The 24,600-nt window shown below is 42.0% G+C and overlaps 1 protein-coding gene across 4 annotated transcripts in view; it reads left to right on the top strand.

Annotated features, from left to right (window-relative positions):
- The window catches only part of lmntd2 (lamin tail domain containing 2), a 73,076-nt gene that overhangs the window by 26,181 nt on the left and 22,295 nt on the right, over window positions 1–24,600 (top strand). For all 4 annotated transcript variants that reach the window (XM_062967579.1, XM_008108600.3, XM_062967578.1 and 1 more), the window contains 4 exons: window positions 1,718–1,799; window positions 2,469–2,606; window positions 19,369–19,467; window positions 21,790–21,902. In XM_062967579.1, the coding sequence (XP_062823649.1) occupies window positions 1,718–1,799; window positions 2,469–2,606; window positions 19,369–19,467; window positions 21,790–21,902 (432 nt within the window). The remainder of the gene's footprint in view (window positions 1–1,717; window positions 1,800–2,468; window positions 2,607–19,368; window positions 19,468–21,789; window positions 21,903–24,600) is intronic.

Genomic DNA, 24,600 nt, shown 5'->3' with positions numbered 1-24,600 from the left:
TCATTAGTAGATTAAGAGATTATCAATATCCTGTGATCATCCCTAAATTATAAAGCACAACAGAGACTACCAAGATGTAAAGATGAAAATAACAACCATGACTCATTAAAGATGACTGTAGAAGTGCTGATCATGAGAGATTTGGTTTAGGATATAGGCTAATTTGTGAATCAGGAATCACCAAGGAATAACAGATGCTGTGGGCTCTGTTTCAGCGGAAGGCCATTGCAAGCCACTTCTCAGTATTTCTTAGTTTTAAAAATTCTATGAAAATTCAAAGGGTTGCCATGAGATAAGATAATAGGTGACTGAGAGAGAGTGCCCTTCCACACAGCCATATGACCCGGAATATTAAGGCAGAAAATTTCACAATATCTGCTTTGAATTGGGTTATCTGAGTGTGACTCCCTCAATGTGTTTCATTGCAAGGCAGGGATTTGTACACTGGTCTCTTGGAATCCTGATCCAACATTCAAACCTATACACCTTGTTGGAACTCCCTGTGATAAACCAAATAGCCATATATCTATTGCAAGACCATTGAATGTGCTTTCTGGGGATATGTTATTCTGGCAGGCCATAGTATATAGAAACGTCATTAAAAGCAAGGGCATTTTAGCAAGATTATTTTTCTCACCGTATGCTTTGTCATCTCTTTTTTCATTTGTACTAGGGTTTTATAGATAATGGGAGGTATAGTTTTGTGAGGCACCCACACTTTCTGGCAGAGAAGGCTAAAAGCCTTGTAAAGCTGCTGTTCCCATGATTCCATAGTATTGATTCTATGGCAGTTATAATTGCATTAATTCTAAATGGTAGAACCACCCTTCATTTTCTAATCTTGCTGCTTATGTTCTTCTCTGTGCAGTTTTCCAAATCTCACACAATGGAGCAATGTTTCTATCATACATGTATGTTGCTATCTTATAAAGTATGATTTTAGTCCAGCAGAGGTTTTGTGAGAGGTGTGGAAACCAGAACCAATGCATGGAGCAAGAAGGGACTGCCAGCACTTTCAGTAGACTTCATCTTCTGGTGATCTGGCATGCTTATCAACAGTAATAACTCAGAGAAAATTCAGGCAGATTATCTCAAAGCAATCCTTTCATGGATTGCAATAAGCATCATGTATGTAGTGTAAGTCAGAGATAGTAAAAATTATAGCCACTAAGAACTTTATCCTAGACAACATACAGCCCTGTAAAATTGTTTGAGTGCAATTGTCATCGGTCTTAATCATCCTAGCAAGCGAGGGAGATAATGAAAATTGTAGTCTTCATCTTGAGTTTCATAGGTGATCCCAGGCGTTGTCTGACTCAAGTTAATATGGGATTATGAATTTTACATACTAAGTGGTTTGGATTCTGTCTGTGAATGGCAGTTTGTATAATGTGTTATCATATACACATGCTATGTGTGTTTCTAAAGATTAATATTAACCCTGTTGGTTATGTAATAAAAAGAAACCAGATGGTGGTAGAAATTCTGTGTGCTCTGTTTTCTTGCAAATGTTCATCTTTCTCTTGACTGTAGTATGTTTGAAAAAAATCTAGGCCACTAGTCTGAGTTTTCAGAAGACTCTCCATTACACAGCTCTAATTTTATAAAAGGAAAAAAAACCTCTTATTTTGGCCAATTTATGAGTTTATTGCTGTTAGGCTTCTTTTCTACCTCTCTCTGAAATGAAAGAAGTCTATTTTTTGTGCTTGTTTTGTAGAAGCCCTATTGAAATTGCCCTTCAAAAAGAAGTCGACCAACTGAACAATGAACTGAAAGTTGTCAAGTATGACCACAAGAAGGTGAATAACTAACAGATGCTGCTAACAGTGGGCACCTGTTCATCTTTGGCAATTTGAAGTGTCACTTGCAAGCACAGGAATACAGAGCCCCAGGCCAACAAACTGAGATCCTGAAAAATAAGGGGCATTGCAACAGTTAGATTGTGAAATGTAGCAAATATATAGTTGTATGGGTAGCTGACAGGAAGAGATTTTGGATTTATTAATCCAGAATGAAAAGGTTGAATATTTATCTACCTTAATGATTTTTAAAGAAGAGTTCATAAACCATGTCATTTTTTCTGTGAAATTTTGTGTGAAAATTTAGTGCCCAGTCTTGTACACAGCCCAGTTAATCCAATGAGACTTGTTTCTGTGTAAATGGACGTGTTGATTTTACTTATTTGATTTAATGCATAATAGGAATGCAGAGTAATAATATTCTAAAGTCTTGAGTTCAAGAAACTCAAGAAAGATATGGTATAATTCTCTGATTTGTGTCATAAATCGAGAACACTTATATTGTGCATGATTACAGTACTGCAAAACGACAATAATTTTAAAATATGTATGTCCCTTGGAAGAATCTTTAAGAGAGATTTCTTGCAATTATGCTAGGAAAATAGAGACCTTTATTGATTAAATTTCAGATCCATATAACATATATCTTTTATTTTTCCTTTTGAAAAGGAGATGGAAGATCTGGAAAATCAACTCATAAAATCAAGACTGCATGTTCTGCATTTGGAGAGGGCACTGAGGAATCTGTCAACCAAGTCAGAATCCACAGTGGTACTGGGAGAAGGATCAAAGAGTGAGGTATTTGAGGTAGGAGCTAAAAATTTACATTTTCTAATACAGGGAACTGCATATAAATACATTCTATGCTTAGTACATGTATTTATTTTAAATTTAGTAACTAAAAATTTTATGTACACAAAGATATAGATATACGATGCGTATGAAACAACTGATATATTCCTGCTTTGTTATCAATTGCTGGCATGGGCTAGGAGCAGATCATTGTTTTTTGGACTGTTGGAAATGGTAAACAGAGCCTGTCTTTCATTCTCCTACTGTCCCCGGCTCTAGAAGGTTTTTGAAGCAAGAACTGTATACAAATTTCATGCAACAGTGGTTCTACTGTTCCACTTAAAACTGTTGGGTGAAATCTGCTGTATCTTGTGCCAACAGAATAGATGTTATTAGCAGAACAACATTCCTCACTCTATATGATGCTGGTTGGAATCATGGTTTGTTTCTAATTTCTGAATTTCTATCTAGTGCAGGCGTTGTAGGCTATATTTCAGAGGAAAGAACTGGCAAACTGCTGAGTATTCCTTGCCTTAGAAAATCATATGAAGTACATCAGGTTGCCATAAGGTTACCTGAAGACACATACATGAATACTATCAGGACCACCTACTATGGATCTAGATTTTACAGTTTTGGTAGTATTTTCTGAATTCAGGTATTCTAACAAATATCTCTACAGGGGGGAATAAAACATCTCAAGACAACAAAATATGTGATCAACTATAAAGATGTCTCACACTGGAATTTTGAAATAGTCAATGTTATATTCTTAAGTTTCAAATTGTCCTTCTTCTGGAAAATGAGCACAAGTAGCTTTCTTACAAGCTATGCTCTGAACTCTTGTTCACTTCCTGTAAATCAATCCCTTCCCACTTTATGCTGAAACATATTAACATAACCACCCCTTAAACAACTACTGTGAATGCAAACAGTTTTTCAGAAAATTGTGCTATGACAGGAAAGACACATATATTTGATCCCCCTATGGCAGCACAGAAACACACATCTATGTTGCAGTGCTGAAGAACATGGACTAGATCAGTTTTTTCCCCCAAACATTTCATGTTAGTTGCAAATCTTTTAAACATTCATAATTTTGAGACACAGTAATTCAGTTTTATTAGCAAACCCAATGTCAGGGACAGAACGCCACAAGATTCAAAGTAACAGAGTTTATTAGATTACAGAACTCAAAAATGCCCGTAAAACACAAGGGCCAGGCAATTTTTGCCTTTAGGAGCAAAAAGGGGCAAAAGTAAATGTTCAAAAGATAAACCGGATTAAACCGGAGTTTAATCCGGGTAAAAACAAACTGCTTTCTTCAGCCTGGGTATAAACAAAACGAAAGCCAAGGAACAAAAGATACAAAGAATGCAACTAATTGGCAGCAGATTCCTCTCTGCTGCCAACACTGTTTTCAGAGTAACTTGCGTCGCTCCCACACACACAGCAGACAGGATTCCAACACGAACAAATCAGCCAGGGATTTTAGCAGTAGAGTAGACCAGTTCCGTTCCGTAGATCAAAGCCAGAAGCAGACGTTTGTAGTTTTTCCAAGTCCAAGAAGGGGGGAAGACAAGCCGTGGTCAGTTCAGTCCGAGTTCTCAAAGCAGGAGATGGCGTCCGTCAAGAAGACGACGGAAGGTCAAGCTAATAAGAGTAAGCACAGGTTTGCACAAACAAATGCCCACACAATCCCTCCCGCCGTCTGACCCTGGATTCCAATCAACTTACGTCTCAGCACAGGAAAGCACACAAGTCTTCAGGGAAGCGTCCCACACACACACACGAATCCCAAGCGTTTGCCCAGATTACCTTGCCCGACGCAATTTGCAATTGCTCCCAAGCCCCATTTTATGCCAGTTACAAATCTTCATCACTGTCAGCTGTCCTCCTTAACCCGGGCGTTTCCTCATCACTTTCCTCGTCAGAGCTGGAACACCTCTGACTACGCCCAACAGCATCTCCAGCTGTGGATCCCGTCCCATCCCTCCAGCTAAGCCATGGGTCTAATCCTGAAGGTCCCCATTCATCTTCTGTCCCATCATGGCCAGTGGCACCCAATTCCTCCCTTACCCGAGTCCAATCCATCTCATCCTCCTCTGAGCTAACCAGCCCCTCCTCCATTCTTTCCGTAAACCCTTCGAAAGATTCTTCATCAGATGGTGCTGCAAATATGTCTCGTAGTCTTTTTCTCTCTCGCTCCTCGAGAGTATCTGACTCTCGAGGAGTCTTACGCCCGCGTCTGTCAGAAACAGAGCCATGAGGCTCAATCATAACACTATCCCCTCTCACAAAGGCCTCCACCCCCGATGGCGGAGAAGTGGCAGTGATACCCTCCGCTATAGCACCACGACGACTAGAGGTATCAAGTTTCAACAGCGAACGATGAAAGACTGGATGGACCTTTAAACTAGACGGTAAACGCAAACGAAACGCAACAGAAGAAATCTTTTTAACGATAGGAAAGGGACCCAAATACCGAGGCGCAAACTTTCCCCCAGCCTGTTTAATATGTTTGGAAGATAACCACACCAAATCCCCTTCTTCCAACTCCTCCCCTGCCTGCCTGTGGCGGTCAGCCTGAGTCTTCTGCGTTGCCTTAGCTTCCAACAGTAAGCGACGGGCAACATCATGCAATGCAGCCATTTCCGTAGAGCGATACACAGGGTCCGAAGAGACCACATTGGTCGACGGCGCCACACCTCCCCGTGGGTGAAAGCCATAAGTTAGTTCAAACGGCGTATGCTGACTAGACGTGTGCACCGCATTGTTGTAAGCAAACTCCGCCACCGGTAGCCACTTCACCCAAGCCGTGGGTTGATCTAAACAAAAACAACGCAGATACTGCTCTAAGAGCCCATTAACCCGTTCCGACTGTCCATCCGTTTGCGGATGAAAGGCTGAAGAAACGTTTAACTTAGTCCCCAAGCACTCATGGAAATGTTTCCAAAAGCGTGACACAAATTGCGGAGCCCTATCTGAAATAATCACCTCGGGTGCTCCGTGCAAACGATAGATGTGCTTAGTAAATAGTAAGGCCAACGTAGGGGCCGCCGGAATGGTTGAACAAGGAATAAAATGAGCCAGTTTACTAAATAAATCCACCACCACCCAAATACAAGTATAACCCCCAGACTTAGGCAAATCTGAAATAAAATCCATGGAAATGATTTGCCATGGCCTCTCCGGAACAGGTAGAGACGACAACAACCCTCTAGGGCGCCCAACAGGCGTCTTACTCTGCTGGCAAACGGCGCAGCTGTCACAAAAGCGCAGAATGTCTTGCCGCATCTTTGGCCACCAGTAGCTCCTGGTGATAAGCTGTACGGTCTTGAACCTGCCAAAGTGCCCAGCCATGGGTTCGTCATGGTGGGCTCTAATCACCTCCAACCTGAGGGCCCCCACTGGTACGTAAACCTGCCCCCTACGCACCAATACCCCGTCTTGATCTTGGAGATGCGGCAGTATGGTACGGTTACCTGCTGAGAGCAGCATCAGTTGCTCCTGTGTCCACACATCATCTTTCTGAGCCTCAAGGATCTGGTCATGTAACCCGAGCTCATTATCTACAACACACAGCGAGGCAGTAGGCAAGATGGTCTGACATACTACCTGCTCATTGGTCTTAAATTCTGGCTTGCGGGATAAAGCATCGGCCCGCAAGTTTGCCTTCCCCTCCACGAACTGCACCTTGAAGTTAAACCTGGAGAAAAACAAAGCCCAGCGGATTTGACGCTGGTTTAACTTCTTTGCTGTTTGCAAGTGCTCTAAGTTCTTATGATCAGACCTGACCACGATCTGGTGCCGTGCCCCTTCAAGCCAGTGCCGCCACACCTCAAACGCCACCTTAATCGCCAACAACTCCTTCTCCCATATGGTATAGTTCTGCTCGAAGGGTGTTAGTTGCCGCGAGTAAAATCCACAGGGACGCAAGGTCCCTGAGGAATCCTTCTGAGACAATACAGCCCCCAACGCGTAGCTAGAAGCGTCCGCTTCTACCACGAACGGTTTGTCAACATCAGGATGGGTTAGTATGTTGTCCGATTGAAAACTAGACTTAAGTTGTAGAAACGCCTCGTGAGCTTCCCGCCCCCACACAAATGGCTGTTTCTTGCGCAGAAGCTGCGTCAAAGGTACCGTGAGCTTTGCAAAATTCGGAATAAACTCCCGGTAGTAATTAGCGAAACCTAAGAACCTTTGTACATCCTTCTTAGTCCTCAGCTCCTGCCATGAGTTGACGGCGTCAACCTTATGTGGGTCCATTTTAAGTTCCCTACCTGACACTACATGACCTAGGAACTCCACTTCAGGCACATGAAAGACGCACTTGGAAGCCTTGGCGAAAAGCCCATTAGCCCGCAGTCGGTGCAGAACCTGCTTGACATGTTGACGATGTTCTTTCTCGTCCTTAGAAAAAATCAAGATATCATCCAAATAAATCACTAAAAATTGGTCAATTAGGTCCCTGAACACATCGTTCATGAACCTCTGGAAGACCGCAGGAGCATTACAAAGCCCAAAAGGCATGACTCGGAACTCGTGGCATCCGAAACACGTGTTAAATGCCGTCTTCCATTCATCCCCTTCCCGTATACGGATTAAGTTATAGGCCCCCCGCAGGTCAAGCTTGGTAAAGACCTTAGCCCCTTGCACCCTTGATAACAGTTCCGAGATTAAAGGGAGCGGGTACCTATCCCGAATGGTGTATTTGTTTAGGATCCGATAGTCGCAGACCAGCCTAAGTTCCCCAGTCTTTTTGGCTACAAAGAATACTGGTGCCGCAGTTGGAGAACTAGAGGGGCGAATAAACCCCTTGGCTAAATTTTCATCTAGAAACTCCCGCAAAGCTTGCCTTTCCGGTACAGTCAAGGCATACAGCCTCCCTGCTGGCAGTTTCGCACCTTCTGCCAACTTGATGGCGCAATCATATGGCCTGTGCGGTGGTAATTTGTCCGCTTCTCTTTTACAAAATACATCAGAGAACTCCCCATACTCAGCAGGCACTCCCTCCATATCAGAATGAGTAACATTTAAAGTGCAACAATCCTGCCTCTTTAAGATCACTTTACGTGTTGCCCAATCTACTTGTGGGTTTACTACAGCTAGCCAATCCATCCCCAGGATCACATCATATCTAGGCAAGCTCGTAATATCCCACACAAACGTTCCCGTTACTCCCTGCACCTCCCACGTTACTGCTGAGGTTTCCTGGTTAACCACCCCAGTCTCCAGCAGTCTCCCATCTGCTCCTTCCACCCACACGTCGCATGCCTTGCGCACTCTAGGAATGCCATGCTTCTTAGCAAACTCCATATCTATATAGGAGACCGTGGCTCCTGAGTCCAGCAGTGCCAAAGTAGAAACAAGTTCCTTTCCCCCAACAGATAATGTAATGGGTACGAAAACATGCTTCCTCCCCTCAGTTGACTGCTTGAGGAGCCCTAGTGCGTTGGACTCACGTCGCACTAGGGCTGGCCTTTTCCCGAAAGCTGGGAAGGTTTCACACTACAATTTTTGGCAAAATGCCCAGCATTCCCACAGTACAAACACAAGCCCAGCTGCCTCCTACGGCTCTTTTCCTCTGTAGACAGCTTTTTAAAGACCCCAAGCTCCATGGGCTCTTCCCCCATCACCACAGGTGCCCTGGTTACATGCATGGGTGGCGCACACATTGCTTTTGAATGTTTACGAGCCTCGAACCTTGCGTCTAAACGCAGCACCTTAGCTACTAAGGCGTCCCAGCTTTCAGCCGGCTCCAAGCGTGCTAATTCATCCTGGAGCATATCACTTAACCCGGCAGTAAATAAAAGCATGAATGCATTTTCCCCCCAATCCAGCTGGTGGCGATACAGGTTAAACTTATTTAAGTAATCCAAAACAGTCCCCTTTCCCTGTTTCAACCGATACAGAGCCCACCCAGCGTTCTCCGTGCGGAGAGGATCCCCAAAAGTATCAGTTAACAACTTTTTGAAATTATTCAAATTGTCCTTGACTGGGTCATTTCCCAAAATTAAATTAGTGGCCCATTGTCCTGCGGGACCGGTCAACAAACTCAAAATAAAGGCCACCTTGCTAGTGTCTGTAGGAAAAGCATGAGCACTGAGCTGAGAAAAATAAAGCTCCACTTGTGCCAAAAAGGTTGGCAACTTGCACCTGGTTCCGTCAAAGCGTTCAGGAGTCAAAATATGTCCTTTCACGGCATGAGCTGTTTGGCTAACGGTCACAGCCGTTTGCAATTGGTCTAATTTGGCCCTTAACTCATCCATCGTCTTCCTGACGGGTTTATTGCTGCAATAAACCTTTTATGGCGTCGGGCAATCTGTCAGGGACAGAACGCCACAAGATTCAAAGTAACAGAGTTTATTAGATTACAGAACTCAAAAATGCCCGTAAAACACAAGGGCCAGGCAATTTTTGCCTTTAGGAGCAAAAAGGGGCAAAAGTAAATGTTCAAAAGATAAACCGGATTAAACCGGAGTTTAATCCGGGTAAAAACAAACTGCTTTCTTCAGCCTGGGTATAAACAAAACGAAAGCCAAGGAACAAAAGATACAAAGAATGCAACTAATTGGCAGCAGATTCCTCTCTGCTGCCAACACTGTTTTCAGAGTAACTTGCGTCGCTCCCACACACACAGCAGACAGGATTCCAACACGAACAAATCAGCCAGGGATTTTAGCAGTAGAGTAGACCAGTTCCGTTCCGTAGATCAAAGCCAGAAGCAGACGTTTGTAGTTTTTCCAAGTCCAAGAAGGGGGGAAGACAAGCCGTGGTCAGTTCAGTCCGAGTTCTCAAAGCAGGAGATGGCGTCCGTCAAGAAGACGACGGAAGGTCAAGCTAATAAGAGTAAGCACAGGTTTGCACAAACAAATGCCCACACAATCCCTCCCGCCGTCTGACCCTGGATTCCAATCAACTTACGTCTCAGCACAGGAAAGCACACAAGTCTTCAGGGAAGCGTCCCACACACACACACGAATCCCAAGCGTTTGCCCAGATTACCTTGCCCGACGCAATTTGCAATTGCTCCCAAGCCCCATTTTATGCCAGTTACAAATCTTCATCACTGTCAGCTGTCCTCCTTAACCCGGGCGTTTCCTCATCACTTTCCTCGTCAGAGCTGGAACACCTCTGACTACGCCCAACAGCATCTCCAGCTGTGGATCCCGTCCCATCCCTCCAGCTAAGCCATGGGTCTAATCCTGAAGGTCCCCATTCATCTTCTGTCCCATCATGGCCAGTGGCACCCAATTCCTCCCTTACCCGAGTCCAATCCATCTCATCCTCCTCTGAGCTAACCAGCCCCTCCTCCATTCTTTCCGTAAACCCTTCGAAAGATTCTTCATCAGATGGTGCTGCAAATATGTCTCGTAGTCTTTTTCTCTCTCGCTCCTCGAGAGTATCTGACTCTCGAGGAGTCTTACGCCCGCGTCTGTCAGAAACAGAGCCATGAGGCTCAATCATAACACCCAAGGTTAAACCAACCCCTTATAAGATATACAGATACATACGTAAATTGTAATAATGAAACTAATGAGGACGCAAAATATCTTGTGAAAACCTTTCATTTATATATTTTTAAATATATGATTTGTAAGGTAATCATATAGGTTTCCATGATTTTTTGTCATTGTTATTTTTGCATGACATACCTACATATTGCAGCTAACACACTAACGTGTCACGACACACAGTTTGGAAAGCTCTGGACTAGATTCTAGTGTCTTGTCACACTCCAGAACAGGAACACCTCTGACTGTATAACACCACGCCAGCTTGATAAAATCAGCAAGCAGTTTATTGTAGAATATATGTAGGCAAAGCAATAAAAATTGTAAAAAAGTATAAGTCCAAAACCCAAGATAATCCATAAACTTCAGAAGTGTTGGGTTATCTAAGCAATCATGCATGCATTTTCAATGTGGGATGGTTTATGTAGTTAGTTATGTCTGTTGCTTAGTAACCTGACAAGCTGCATTCCAGAGTTGATGACACCATTTAGGGGGTTTTGCATATGAAATGGGAAATGGGTGTATCCTTTCTGGGGACACACAGGAAGTGATGTACAGATGCCTCTTCCTGTCTCTTCCTCTTTGCTCCTGACCATGCCATGCTGATGTTCCTGTCTGTTAAGAGATATGTAGTTTCCTGAACTGTTTTTCTTTGGAACTAAAATGTTTTTGCCTGTATGACCATCATCATACAAGATTGTGAGTAAACATATTTTTGCTATTTTATTTGATGTCTCTGATGCTTATTTTATGCGCATGACTTTTTAAAGGGAAAGGGAGGCTGGATATTTTGTCTTATTGTTTAATTTCTTTTTACCTCTGCTCACATAAACCCCTAGTCTTCTGCGTTTTTACTGCTCTGCACGAATGTTTAACCATATTGGAATCATAATCTTAACAGGTTATGAAAATATATTCCTATTAAGAAGGAAACCAGGTCCATTAGTGCATAGAAATCTATGAAGCAAGGCACATGAAAACAAAGAACCAAAACAGCAGGAACTCTCAGGCAAAAAGCTTAAACTTGGCAACAGCTTGATACATGGAGCACTTGAAAACAAAACTAGCATGACTCGACTGAGACACTAGTCTCCCATAAATCATTATAAACCTTTTCCAAAGGCTGAAACTGACAGGAAAGCATTCTTTCTCATTCTCCCACCGGATGATGGGTTATCTTTCGTTTGCTGTAAATGAGAAGAACGCCTGAGATTCTGAAGGTTCTGCCTCTGTTTAGTAAAACTTTGTTTTCCATCCAAGGTTTTACTATCCCCTCCCTCAGCACTTGGCAAAGCAATCTTAGCATCATTGCCAGACTGCTGCTCTGAGAAAATCAGTGAAAGGTCTTTCCCAGAAATGCGACCTTGCTCAGGCCTCTCATCTGAACTTAACTCCGGCCCGAGCCCATAATCAGAATCATCATCCCCATTCCCATCATGAACATCATCCTGATCATCATTCCCATCATGGGCATCAGACACAATCACAGGCTGAACAGGCTGACATACAACACCTCTATAGAGTAGTGGTGGGTAACTATGGAAGACCATGCAACCACTTTAGCCTCCCAGAGGAGATCCTGGAGAGATGCATCCACACCGCATCCTCACTGCAATTTTCTTTTGCCCCCAAATGCCTTCTAAAGGTCATGAAGTGTATTCTATTTTTGTTGGAGTGGATCTTTCCCTGGGTCATTTTAGGCTAAGGAAAAATGCTTCTTTTAAAACAGCAGGAAGTGAAAAGAAGTAACTTCATTTCCTATATCAATTCCTGTTGGATTTAAAATCTATTTAAATAGGCAAAAATGCTTATCATGCCATCTAGAGGGCATTCGGGGACATTTTGAGGCAAAACATTATTGACTCCTGTGGGCCACACAAATGGCCCTGGGTTACAGGGGGACTGGGAGCAGCCCTCATGCCAGCATTTGCCCATTCATGAACTAAAGCCTCAGATTTTGGCCTGGCTGGTAACACATTTGGGAAAGGCAGTTCAGTTTAGGGATTGAAAGAATGTTTATTTGTTCCCAGGTTGAAAGGGGGTTTCCTGACAGCCAGGAAGTCCTGTCAGATAGAAAATACATGCAAATTTCTGCCAGTATTTGAATATCCTGAAGTGTTGCAGGGGAAATGGTCTCTGCATTTTTTGTGTGAAAATCCTGTTTTCAGTGCATTTCCACTCCCCCCTCCCAGTAAGTGCTGGTTTTCCCATTAGTTTCCATCTGCAGAATAATTCCCATACAACATTTTGGATATTTGAATAATGAGAAGAATACTTTGGAGAAATATTTGTTTGTTTTTTTCTTGCAGTGAGGAAAAAACTTACCATAATGCTTTGTTATTTCATGAGAGAATAAAACAGTTGAGGATTTAAATTCCTAGTCCTGATGTCCCCAGTTAATTTAAGCCTTGTGAGATCAATATCAGCACTTTGAATTGGGCCCTGAAGCAAATTGGGAACCAGCGCAGTTAATTATACACTCTATGCAGGAAATCTCAGTGAAAAATCCAGCTGATTGATTGCTGATATTTATGAGAATCCTGTTTTAGAATTTGTTTGCCTTTTCTATCATCATTTTGTAGAGCATTTTTCCTTGTCCATATGTGAACATGTTTTTGTTCTGTTTTATTTGTGGGAATGTTCAGACATAATCGACATCTGAAATAGTACACACAGAGTCCACCAACATCACTGGGGGTACTGGGCACTAGCAATGAGTCTTTGTAGCTTATCTAAAAGAGGACCTGAGGTTTTTGTTGTTCTTGAGAAAATATTTCAGAGAGAGGGTTTTAGGCAGCCCCACAACCTTCACCTCTTTGAGCAGATCAAAAGGTTTACGTGAACAGAGCCTGGAGAAAGTTACTTTTTCGGACTGCAGCTCACAGTAGCCATGCTGACGTTGGGACTCTGTGAATGGTAGTGCAAAGGGCAACTTTTTCTTCAGCTCTGAAGCCAAGGCAGTTGGGGTATAAAAAAGTAAAGGTTTTCCCCTGACGTTAAGTCCAGTCATGTCTGACTCTGGGGGTTGGTGCTCATCTCCATTTCTAAGCCGAAGAGCCGGCATTGTCCGTAGACACCTCCAAGGTCATGTGCCCGCATGACTGCATGGAGTGCCGTTACCTTCCCGCCAGAGCGGTACCTATTGATCTACTCACATTGGCATGTTTTCGAACTGCTAGGTTGGCAGGAGCTGGAGCTAACAGCGGGCGCTCAAGCTGCTCCCGGAATTTGAACCTGGAACCTTTCGGTCTGCAAGTTCAGCAGCTCAGCGCTTTAACGCACTTTGCCACCAGGGTATATATGAAGCATAAATGAATGTCATGTTTAGACCGGGTTCCATTGCTCAGATATCTCAATATGTATTCAAATGCAAATGTGGCTATTTGAGAATCTGATAAAATATGAAACTCCAAACGTACCAAGCATTTCAGATAAGGGATATTCTCAACCTGTAATAGTCCCAGTCCCTCCTGTCATTCAGAAGGTGATTCTGTAGGGAATGGGGATACCTTCTTCTGTTCCTTCCTCTTGCTCAGAGATACATTTTTAAAAGGTGTGGGAGGAATTTGGAAGTAATCTAGATGGATGCCGTCTATTGGTTAATAGCAAATTGAGCTTGCTGGTACTACAAGTTAAAGTGGGGTGGGTGGGGTGGGGGGGTTGCTCTCTTGTATAAGCCGCCCTGCACCAATGTCACTTCACACACCTTCCCCCATCAGGGCTCTAAGTAGCCAATTTTCTCTGATTGACTGATAGCACCCTTAAAGTATTTACCACATCTCCTCCTTTTCTTTCTTGGCTTTGATGGAGTCACATCTTTTAAAAAACTCATTTAGCTTATTCAATTGACTTCTGTAAATCCACATCTAGCCACATTTCAGCCATTATTATAATTAAGCTTAGTAAGGACTATGGCATAAGGAGGATGGAAGGAGCTTAATTGAAATCCTCCAAGATTGCAGGCATGAGTTTGGAGGGGAACTCAGGTATGCATTCAGCTCCACATCTTGTGCATAAGAACCGGCAGTAAAACTAAGCACCTGATCAAACGTAGGGAAGTGGTTTTGCTTTGTTTTCCCCCACCCTGTTCCTATCCTCTCCCACGTCTATGCAGCCAATTTGCTGCTCCACACGCATCTCTGTTCAGATTCCCTGGAATAAAACACCAAAGTAATTGCTTCCGACAGGACGCTGTTCTTCTTTGATCTGATTGCACACCTTCCCTAACCCGTCCTGTTAAGCTGCTGTCACGCTGCTGCTAGGATTTTCCTCCAGGGTCTGGGTGACAGGCGTTTCTGAGGGACAGAGGTTTCAGTTCTCACAGTCTTTTCAAGCCTCCTCATTGCCCAGGCAGCAAGGATGGAGCATGGACATCTCTTTGTGCTCTAGTCTCTAATAGCTTTTCCAGGAAAAAGAGAAGTTCAGTTCCCCTAAGTATGCATTTTTCTACTCTCACCTCGTTACCCTGTTTCCCCCAAAATAAGACCTACCCCGAAAATAAAGCCTATCATGATTTTTCAGCATTTCTGGGGATGCTCAAAATATAAGTCCTATTTCAAAAATAAACCCTAGATATATGTCATTTTGCAGACCAAAAGGTTGCAGGTTCAAACCCTGGGAGCGATGAGCGCCCTCTGTTAGCTCCAGTTTCTGCCAACGTAGCAGTTCAAAAACATGCAAATGTGAGTAGATCAATAGGTACCGTTCCGGCGGGAAGGTAACGGCGCTCCATGCAGTCATGCCGGCCACATGACCTTGGAGGTGTCTACGGACAACGCTGGCTCTTTGGCTTAGAACTGGAGATGAGCACCAACCCCCCAGAGTCAGACATGACTGGACTTAACGTCAGGGGAACCCTTTACCTTTTTATAGTTCATTTAAAAAGTCAATTTGGAAAAATAAGACTGCCTCTGAAAACAAGCCCTAATGCATCTTTTGGACCAAAAATTAATATAAGACCCTGTCTTCTTTTGGGGGAACCAGGATAAAAGGTTGTGCCATTACATGTCCAGTGGATTGCTGCAGTGGCCTCAGGAAGCAAATAAATATTCTTGAGTTGGTGGAGGTCAGAGCTAGGTGTACAATGCAACCAACTGTTTACCTGTTGTTCTCAGGCATAGTGGAAGATGGTGTTCTATTGGAAATGTTGAGACAAGATTCAACTATCTGGTTGTCTTTTATTATGTAGAATGGGAGAGGACATCATCTTGGCCTTTTTTCAGGCAGCAAAATGTCTGAGAGTGACCCTATTGATGGCCTGAACAAGATGAGTAGACCATCAAGTTGTTTCCAATTTATGGTAATCTTAAAGCAAATCTGTCATGGGATTTGTTTGGCAGGATTTATTTGTAGATGGTTGACCTTGCCTTCTTCTGAAACTGAAGGAGTATAACTTGCCCAAAGTCATCTTGTGAGTTTCCATGGCTGAATAAGGAGTCGAACTCTAGTCTTCAGAATCATAATCCAGTGTTGAAACCAGTGCACCATACTATCTCTCTCCATTAGAGGAATGTGAGTTTTGAAAATTAGCTCATGTCTGTGACACTATAGCTGAATTGCAATAATGGGAGTGAATTGGAGTTTCAATGCATTCTAGCCTTCAATCTCAGTTCATTATGTGAGCGCTTATGCAGAATAAAGCTGTACATTTAGGTGGCAGATGTCCAGATTGTATATCTTCAGTCATCCAGTACTCCTTTCTCTATTGCACAAAGAATCTTCTAGCTGGATTCCATTTTTGGTTTGGATATTATTATTGTGTTTTGTATTCCTGTAAATTGCAAACCAGGCTAGTTGTCAGGTAAAATAAAATCCTATTGACAGGAAGCTGATTGATTTGAGAGCAAACCTCCGCATATTAACAGCCCACTTTGCACAAACAGTATGATGGGAACAAACCCTCAAAAACCATGCTTACACTTCCATGAAAATAAGAAAAATACATAATTTTGTAAAAAAATAAAAAAAAGGGCAGAAATCTTACTTTGAGTTAATTCTTCCACCATCACACTGCTGTTGCAGGTAGATCATGGATGTGAAGTGCAACCCTTCCCTCTCGCGGGTCATTCTCAAAGCAGACTCTCTGTCTACCTTCTCATTATATGTCTTGCACTTAGTAATTCTGACATATTTCCTGCTAATGTCATGTTTTTTAAAGCTGATCCTCTGAGGACATGCAGTCAGAAACAATTATTTAGATCAGAATAAGAGCTTTCTCTTCTCAATCCCCCCCCAATAGATATAGGAAATGAATTTAGTAAGACGATCAAAGGAAATAACTTTGAGGAGGGATGGGCAAAATTAAGCCCACAAATGTTTTGGCCTACAACTTCCATCAGCTCTATTTAGCATGGCTAAGGGTACGAAGTTACAGTCCAAAAACAACTTGGAGAATCTAGTGTATTCTTGTCTAGCAAAATATGTTACATCTGGCTTGAGGAACGGCATGACTAGCTAGTTGAGAAATCTCATCCATAAAAACTCCAACTGGGAGAGGGGATATACTGCAACATTTTGTTCTGGTTGACACAACAATCTAGAACAATTATGCCGGGTCAGTCCCAATGTCCATCTGTCTAATCAAATGTGCCTTTAGAAAGCCCACATGAATGGAGGTGGGCTGACATGGTGCTCTTGATAAAAAAAATTAAAATCAAATAAAACCTTTGTCACAATTAAAACATACTTGATGTTCAAAACTGGAAACTATGTCCAGATATACCTGCTATACCAGACACATGGTCTTTTAACTTTAAAAATATTATTTTGTGCTTTTAATTATTCTTCCTTTCTTCATTGCATATTCTTACTCCCACATACTGTACTTGCTCAGTGCAGGGGAACTGCTGCCCAAGTGCCAAATGAAATCATTTTCTTTGACAATCCAAAGCACTCAACAGATTTGCAGGTCTTCCTCCTCTCCTCTTCCTTCACCTCATTTTCAGTTTTGGACTTAACTGCATTAAGTGTTATTTCTACCCTGAAAACGTTGTTGGCCAGCTGACTGGTTTTGACTAAACTCTGTGTGTGTGAGTGTGCACGTGTGTGTGTATACACACACACACATAAAGATAGGGTAAGGGTAAAGGTTTTCCCCTGACGTTAAGTCCAGTCGCGACCGACTCTGGGGGTTGGTGCTCATCTCCATTTCTAAGCCAAAGAGCTGGTGTTGTCTGTAGACACCTCCAACATCATGTGGCCGGCATGACTACATGGAGCACTGTTACCTTCCTTTCAGAGCAGTACCTATTGATCTACTCACATTTGCATGTTTTCAAACTGCTAGGTTGGCAGAAGCTGGGGCTAACAGGGGGAGCTCACCCCACTCCCTGGATTTGAACCGCCAACCTTTTGTTCAGTAGCTCAGCGGTTTAACCTGCTGCGCCACTGGCAGCTCCATGTAGACACACACACATACTGTATGTATATATATATATATATATATATACACACACACACACACACACACACACACACACATACATATATAGTATACATATATGCAAGAGAATTTTTGCACTTTTGTATTAGTTGGCTCCTAATCATTTCTAATATTCTTTCTCCCTCCCTCTTGCTTTCTGCCCTTCACATTGCGTACATGATGAGATGGTGACTGCCATCTATTGATTGGGTCAATTTTAAAGTACAGAGAATTGCAGTTGAAATCTCTGACCATCAGGGGGTGCACGCTGTCCACCAAAAGTTTTTTCTTCCACCTCTTCTTTTGAGAAAACTGAAGAAGACCTGTTTTCCATGAGTTCTTTTTCTTAGCTCATGACCTGAAGTTACCTGTTATTGTCCTTGACATATCTTTCAAAAGGGGTACTCCTTTTCGTCAAACTTCTAGAACAAAGGATCACTTAACAATAGACCAAATAATGCTTTTTGCAGGTTATGTTATTAATGGTATTGAATTTGCTTTTACAATGATCATTATCTTATATAACTTTTAAAGGGAATAGAACCTATTAATAGAGGATGGATCTGTCAGTGATGTGCTTCTGAATCCAACAACAGGAAAGAACCACTGTCTTTAGTGTACCCTGTTTGTGAGCTCCTTGGAACCAACCAGTTGTTGCTCAGTATGGGATATAGGATACTGAACTAAATGGATCTTTTATCTGATCCAGCAACCTGGTGTTTATCTTATATCTGTAAGGGCTGGCTTTCTTTTCCATGTTGAGATTCTGACTATATATGAAAAATAGCTGGCTTGGGAAAGGGCAGGGGTATACATGATGGTGCAGTGGGTCAGTGGTCGAATCCGGAGAGAGGGGGGAGCTTCCGCTGTTAGCCCCAGCTTCTGCCAATCTAGCGGTTCAAAAACATGCAAATGTAAATAGATCAATAGGTACTGTTCTGGCGGGAACGTAATGGTGCTCCATGCAGTCATGCCGGCCACGTGACCTTGGATGTGTCTACGGACAACGCCGGCTCGTTGGCTTAGAAATGGAGATGAGCACCAGCCCCCGGAGTCAGACACGACTAGACTTAATGTCAGGGGAAACCTTTACCTTTACCTTATACATCAATAAAAGATGGTGGTGAAGTGCCACTGAAGAAGCCCCACAGGCACATCTGATGGGGGCACAAGGGAGGGCCTTCTCAATGCCGGAGCCTGAACTCCGAAACTCTCTTCCTCTGGATGCTGGAATGGTCACCTCTTTTTTCTCTACTTCCATCATCAGACAAAAACGTGTTTATGCTAACAATTTTGAGAACTGAATATTATTAGAGAAAAGGCTTTAAATAGAGTGCTGTCATGATTTAATGCTGACATTTTGTATGATTTAACTCTGTTGTATTCATTTCAATTTGCAAATTACTTGAGTCGCAGTTCCAAGAAAACTAGGATATAGATGATGATGATGATAATGATTGTTTCATTTCGGTGTCACAAATCATAGCTTCTTAATCTAAAGTCAGTACTAGTTCTTGAAGCTTTTTCATTTTCAGATCTCTTCCCTAAGCAATCCATTTTGGCTGGGAATTGATGAAAATAAACCCCAGCCTGTGTTGGTTCTTCCATGGGCAGGATGATAGAAGGTTACTTTAGGGTTCAGCTAAAATTAGCCCAGCAAACTAAATGTCCTGAGGGCATTCAGGAGGTACATGATCCAATTTTGCCACAGCCTGACTGATGGTCTGGAAACAGTCAATTGCAATTTAAGGAAAGTGCAAAGTTCAAATGTCAGAAATAAATATTAATTTGATGGATTGCTAACCCTAACTCTTTTTGATTTCCCTCCCTTCTTGTGCAGCTCTGGTCAGAGAAAGGAAGCAGGATAACATCAGATACCAGCGATCTAAGGCTTAGGAGAATACCAAAGCACACCAGTTTTGTTGATGCCTATCATAAGGTCAGTGGTGCTACATAAATTCAGCTTCCATCAAAATCCAAAAGAGGATGAGAAGAAAATATTTCAGCCTCCAAAACCCACATATCACAACACACCATCCAGAACAGCATCACTCAAATCCTTCTCAGTTAAAGAAAGCAACCTCAGAAACATTGAACTGCTGTGGTAGGTCCTTGGGAAACATATCTGACGTTTTGGGCCTGATACTCTTCATAGATAGAATCATAGAATCACAGAGTCCAACCCCCTTCCAAGAAGCAGGAAAATCACATTCAAAGCACCCCCGACAAATGACCATCCAGACTCTGTTATGGCCTTTGAATGAGTGTTTACAAGGTTCTTCTACTTGTAGATCTTAACCATTTGAAACTCATAGGGAAACAAAGAAATGATTTGAAGTTCATGATTTCAAAATGGAATAGTCAGGTGTTAGAGTGTTTTAATGATAGCCAATGTAGTACAATAATTTAAGTATTGGGTTATGGCTTTGGAGTCCAAGGTTCAAACCCCCACTTTGCCATGGAAACCCAATGGAGGACTTTAGGCAAGTCAAGCTATCTCAGCCTTAGAGGAAGACAAAGGCAAGGTCTCTCTGAACAAATCTTGCCAAGAAAATCCCTTGATAGGTTCACTTAAGGGTCAACATAAGTCAGAAATGTTGTTGTTGTTGTTGTTGTTGTTGTTGTTGTTGTTGTTGTTGTTGTTATCTTTATTTATACCCTGCCTTTCTCCTTGTGGGGATTCAAGGCAGCTGATACTCCACACTAGGCAAATTTAAAAGGTGCAGTATAAAAGTTAAAAAGTAATTAAATAGTAGCAGTATGGTAAAATCAAGATTAAAAAACAGTAGATGTACTAAAATAGCATTTAAAACTCATATTCCCCCCCCCCCCCCCCAATCCCACCCACAACACCCTCTGAATAAACAACCACAGCACCCCCTGAACTGATCTTAAAAACCTTCTTCTTTAAAAAGCTGCTGAATAAAAAGGGTTTAGCCTGCTTCTGGAAGGACAGCAGGGAAGGGGCCATTCTCGTTTCCCTGGGAAGAAGGGATTTCCAGAGTTGAGCAGCAGCCACCGAGAAAGAAGGACTGCTCTCTTGTTCCCACCAACCAAACTTGAGATGGAGGTGGGACTGAGAGAAGGCCCTCTTCTGAAGATCTCAGGGCCTAGGCAGATTTGTACAAAGGGATGCGGTCATCCAAATAATCTGGACTTGAACCATCTAGGGCTTTAAAGGTCATAACCGGCACTTTCAACTGTGCCCGGAAACAGACTGGCAGCCAGTGGAGCTGCTGCAACAAGGGGCTTGTCTGCTCCCTGCCAACAGCCCCAATGAGCAACCTGGCTGCAGCTCTTTGGATCAGCTGAAGTATGTAACAACAACAAAAGCGATTTTAATGGTTGCCAAATACAAAACTTGTAGTTTAAAGCTTCTGTCATGAACATCATAGAAACCTATAGTTGGAAGGGCCATCCAGTCCAACTCCCTTCTATGCAGGGACACAGAATCAAAGTACTACTACTACTACTACTACTACTACTAATTATAATAATAATAACAACAACAACCACCACCACCACCACCCCAGAAGCTATTTAGTTCAACTCCCTTCTGTCATGCAGAAAAATGCACAAAGTACCCCCTGAGCATTGGGAGGGAAATAGGGTTTTGGAAGTAAGCAAGGTGAGGGGAAAGGATCTGGGAGCTGAGGAAGGTGAGGAAAAGGGGCTTTTGACAGCAAGGGAAGCAAAGGGAAAAGGCTTTTGGGGGTGAGGGAAGTGAGGAAGAAGGCTTTTGGGGGCAAAGGAGGTGAGGGGAGGGAAAGCTTGGAGGGGGAGGAGGAGGGAATTACAGAGTTCCTCATGCTCCGCAGAACCACAAGGTCTCCATGGAGCACACTTTGAGAACCACTGGTATAGACAATCAAAATGTCATGATTTAAATTTAATAGTATGAGTTGCTTCTCTCCCCTATATTCCTTTCTACTATTCATCTTTAATTTCCTGTGCTTCTCAGTCTCTGGTGCTGGGACAGGCTTTAACTACTACATGGGTCAGTAAAGCAGTGTGTGTACGTACCATATTCAGAGGCACATGAATGAAAGAAAAAAGTACCCTTTGAAAGAAAAAACAGTGCCCTAAAATGAAAAACAAGTTCATATACAATTGATGATATAGCTGTGTTGGAGGCCCTTGGTTCTTTCATGCATTTATTAAGCAGATCCTATCGAGGGAACATAGCTTTTTTCCTGGTATAGTAATTTAATATTCTATCTATATGGTATTCCATTCAATTCACCAATTTTCTCTATTTTAGTTTGGAAATGTCGATCTGTCAGATGAGGACAAAAAGGAAATCATCACTAGATTAGAGGCATTTGCTCAAAAAGCACAGGCTAGTAGCACCACAGATGAAAGTTCAGTAATAAGGTAATTTCAGATCACAGGCTCTCTGACAAGAAATATGATGGTGGGGTGAATGGGGGAATTAAGCAACCTTTCTGAGGTGAGTATCTGTCAAATATTTTTGAATACTTATTAAAAATGTAGATCATGGCCCATTCCAGATAGTTCCCTGATCATGAGTGTCTTCTTTTTGCTACCAATAAATGAGTATTTCATTACATTGGTATACTGTACTTTTAAAAGTTGTATATTATTTGATGCCATGGCCTATGACTAGTACAATAAACAAGTCATCCATTCATTCATTTATTTATTCATTCATTGCCAACTCATGGTAATGTAAATAGAATTGTGTATATGGGACCATTGAACATGTGGAAGCATATCAAAGTACACAGAATGGCATGTAAATACATATTGCTTCTATGCATTGCCTTTGAGCATAGCACACAATAACTTGCAAGCCATGCACATTGACCATTGATCCACATTTGCTTTGCTGCAGTGGTGTTCAGTATAAGGAAACTGATGCATAACTTTGCTGCCAGATATTTACACTATCCTGAAATGATGTAGAATTTCAGCTACAAATGGAAGTAATATTGGATAGAGTAGATGGGAAAGGGAAACACGTATCCTTGATTTGTATAATTTACTGAAATTACACTTTATTCTCAGGGATACTAGGATGATGTCCAGATATAGTTAAATGTCATTAAAACATTAAAACCACCCAAACATGTTGTCAAATCAGATAAAAGGCAGCAATCAACAACAGCAGTGAAGTTTTTAAAAAATTAGCTCAGCCAAAATGTCTTTGGAAACATGAAGGAATTGAATTGGTGCCACTCACACATTCATGGAAGGATATTCCACAACTGGAACAGTTTTCTTCCTTGTTTGACACACAGTGTATAATAATAATAATAATAATAATAATAATAATAATAATAATTATTATTATTATTATTATTATTAACTGCATTTCTATATTGCTTTTCTCACCCCTGGGGGGACTCAAAGTGGTTTACAACATAATAAATGGCAAAATTCAATGCCTCACATATGTATCAAAATATATCACATATCTAAATCAAAAATATATAACTGTAGATTAAACCATTAAAATTATAAAAACATCAAACATAGACATACGCATGAAACATGTTATTGCATCAATGAGCGTAGATCCCTTCTCTTCCTCCACCACCACCCTCCATCTCCCTCTCCATAGAGTTTCAACCCTTCTTTTTATACCTTCCCTGCTTCCCAGGGAGCAAGATGGCGAAGGCCCTCTATGGCTGAAGTCCCCACAGGTACATAGAAGTGAGCTTCCCTGATGCTCCTCTTGAAAATATTTGGGCCCTAATCTTGTTGGGGTTGGCACTGGGATTTTGAACCTGGCTTAGTAAGAAGCAAATAGCCTACCTGTGTTTTATTTAGAATCACCTAATGTAGTACAGGATTGTGCAACTGTGCCGAGGGAGAGAGGGAAGGAAGTGACAATTCCCATCCTCCAACAAGTCATATCAACATCTTTGAGGAACTGGAAAGGATGTCATGTCACTTCCAGCTGCCATTTTGGGTTAATTTTGGGGTTATCTTTTCATTTTCAGGGAGTATTGGGTAGATGAGATCTAAGCTGTCAAGTTTGTGGCCAGTTTTGTAGGTTGTTGGTTGGTTTCCAAGTAATCTATTTCTGCCCATGTTTTTCACCATCCTGATTTCTCCTCTACTGCCTTTTATATGCAGAATACTTGCCTTCTACCAAACATTTGTGTTATGCTAACTTCCTCCCATCTTTCAAATCCAGTGCCCACCACACGAGCAAATTTGTTTTCATTAAGACCTTGGCCTTCTTCCTTGTAGGCATAAACTTTTCTAACTAACCTTGTAACTAGCCCTAGTCACATGTAACTGAAAGTAATGCTTTTTTGCTGTCTGGTTTCCCCTCCCTCCCTTCACTTGCATTGCCTTTTTCTGTGGTCCCTGCATCAAATAATAGATTATGATCTGCTTAAGGCAGGGACTTGGTCTTTTGCATGCTACAATGTTATGCACAATGATAGTACTTAATAATAGTCATAATTATTGTCAGAATACCTCTGCATAAAACAGTCAAGAAATTGTTAATTTAAATGAGACAAAAAGAATTTCTCAGAATTTTCTCTGATATTTCTGGTATATTAATGTGGAAATGTCACATAAAGATCAGATTTCAATTCTGATTTGAGCTGCTGGAACACAAATAGTAAGATTCTAGAAAACAGAAGGGCTGCCCACCTTTAAGTCTGGCTGAATAGGTTGTGGTAGTCTGCTATTGACAACAAAGGCTTGTTTAGGGAGGGGAAACGAAAGAAAAAGACAACTTTGTGGAACTGTGCTTTTATTGGTATCTCATATTTTGGATTTAACATCAGTCCAGGGGCCCATTTACACTACACAATTGTTGTGTCAATTGCGTTCTTTGAAATGCTACCACATGTTCACTAACTGCCATGGAAGCATCCTGTGGGTTTGTAATTTGGTGCAGCACTACTACTGCCTGAGTAGGAATTCTAAATGTCCCTCATTAAACTGCAAATCCCCAGATTCCAGACATCTTGCCATAGCAGTTAAAGTGCAATGTAGTTCTGTAGTGTTAAAGGGCCCCAAAGCCCACCATTGATGGTATTTGAACACAATGCATACTTAAGGGCTTTATTACAGTAAGTGTGGCAAA

Source organism: Anolis carolinensis, chromosome 1, assembly GCF_035594765.1.
Source record: "Anolis carolinensis isolate JA03-04 chromosome 1, rAnoCar3.1.pri, whole genome shotgun sequence".
In the NCBI taxonomy this organism is placed as follows: Eukaryota; Metazoa; Chordata; class Lepidosauria; order Squamata; family Dactyloidae; genus Anolis; species Anolis carolinensis.
The sequence above is the reverse complement of the archived record's forward strand: the minus strand, read 5'-3'. Positions and strand labels throughout refer to the sequence as shown.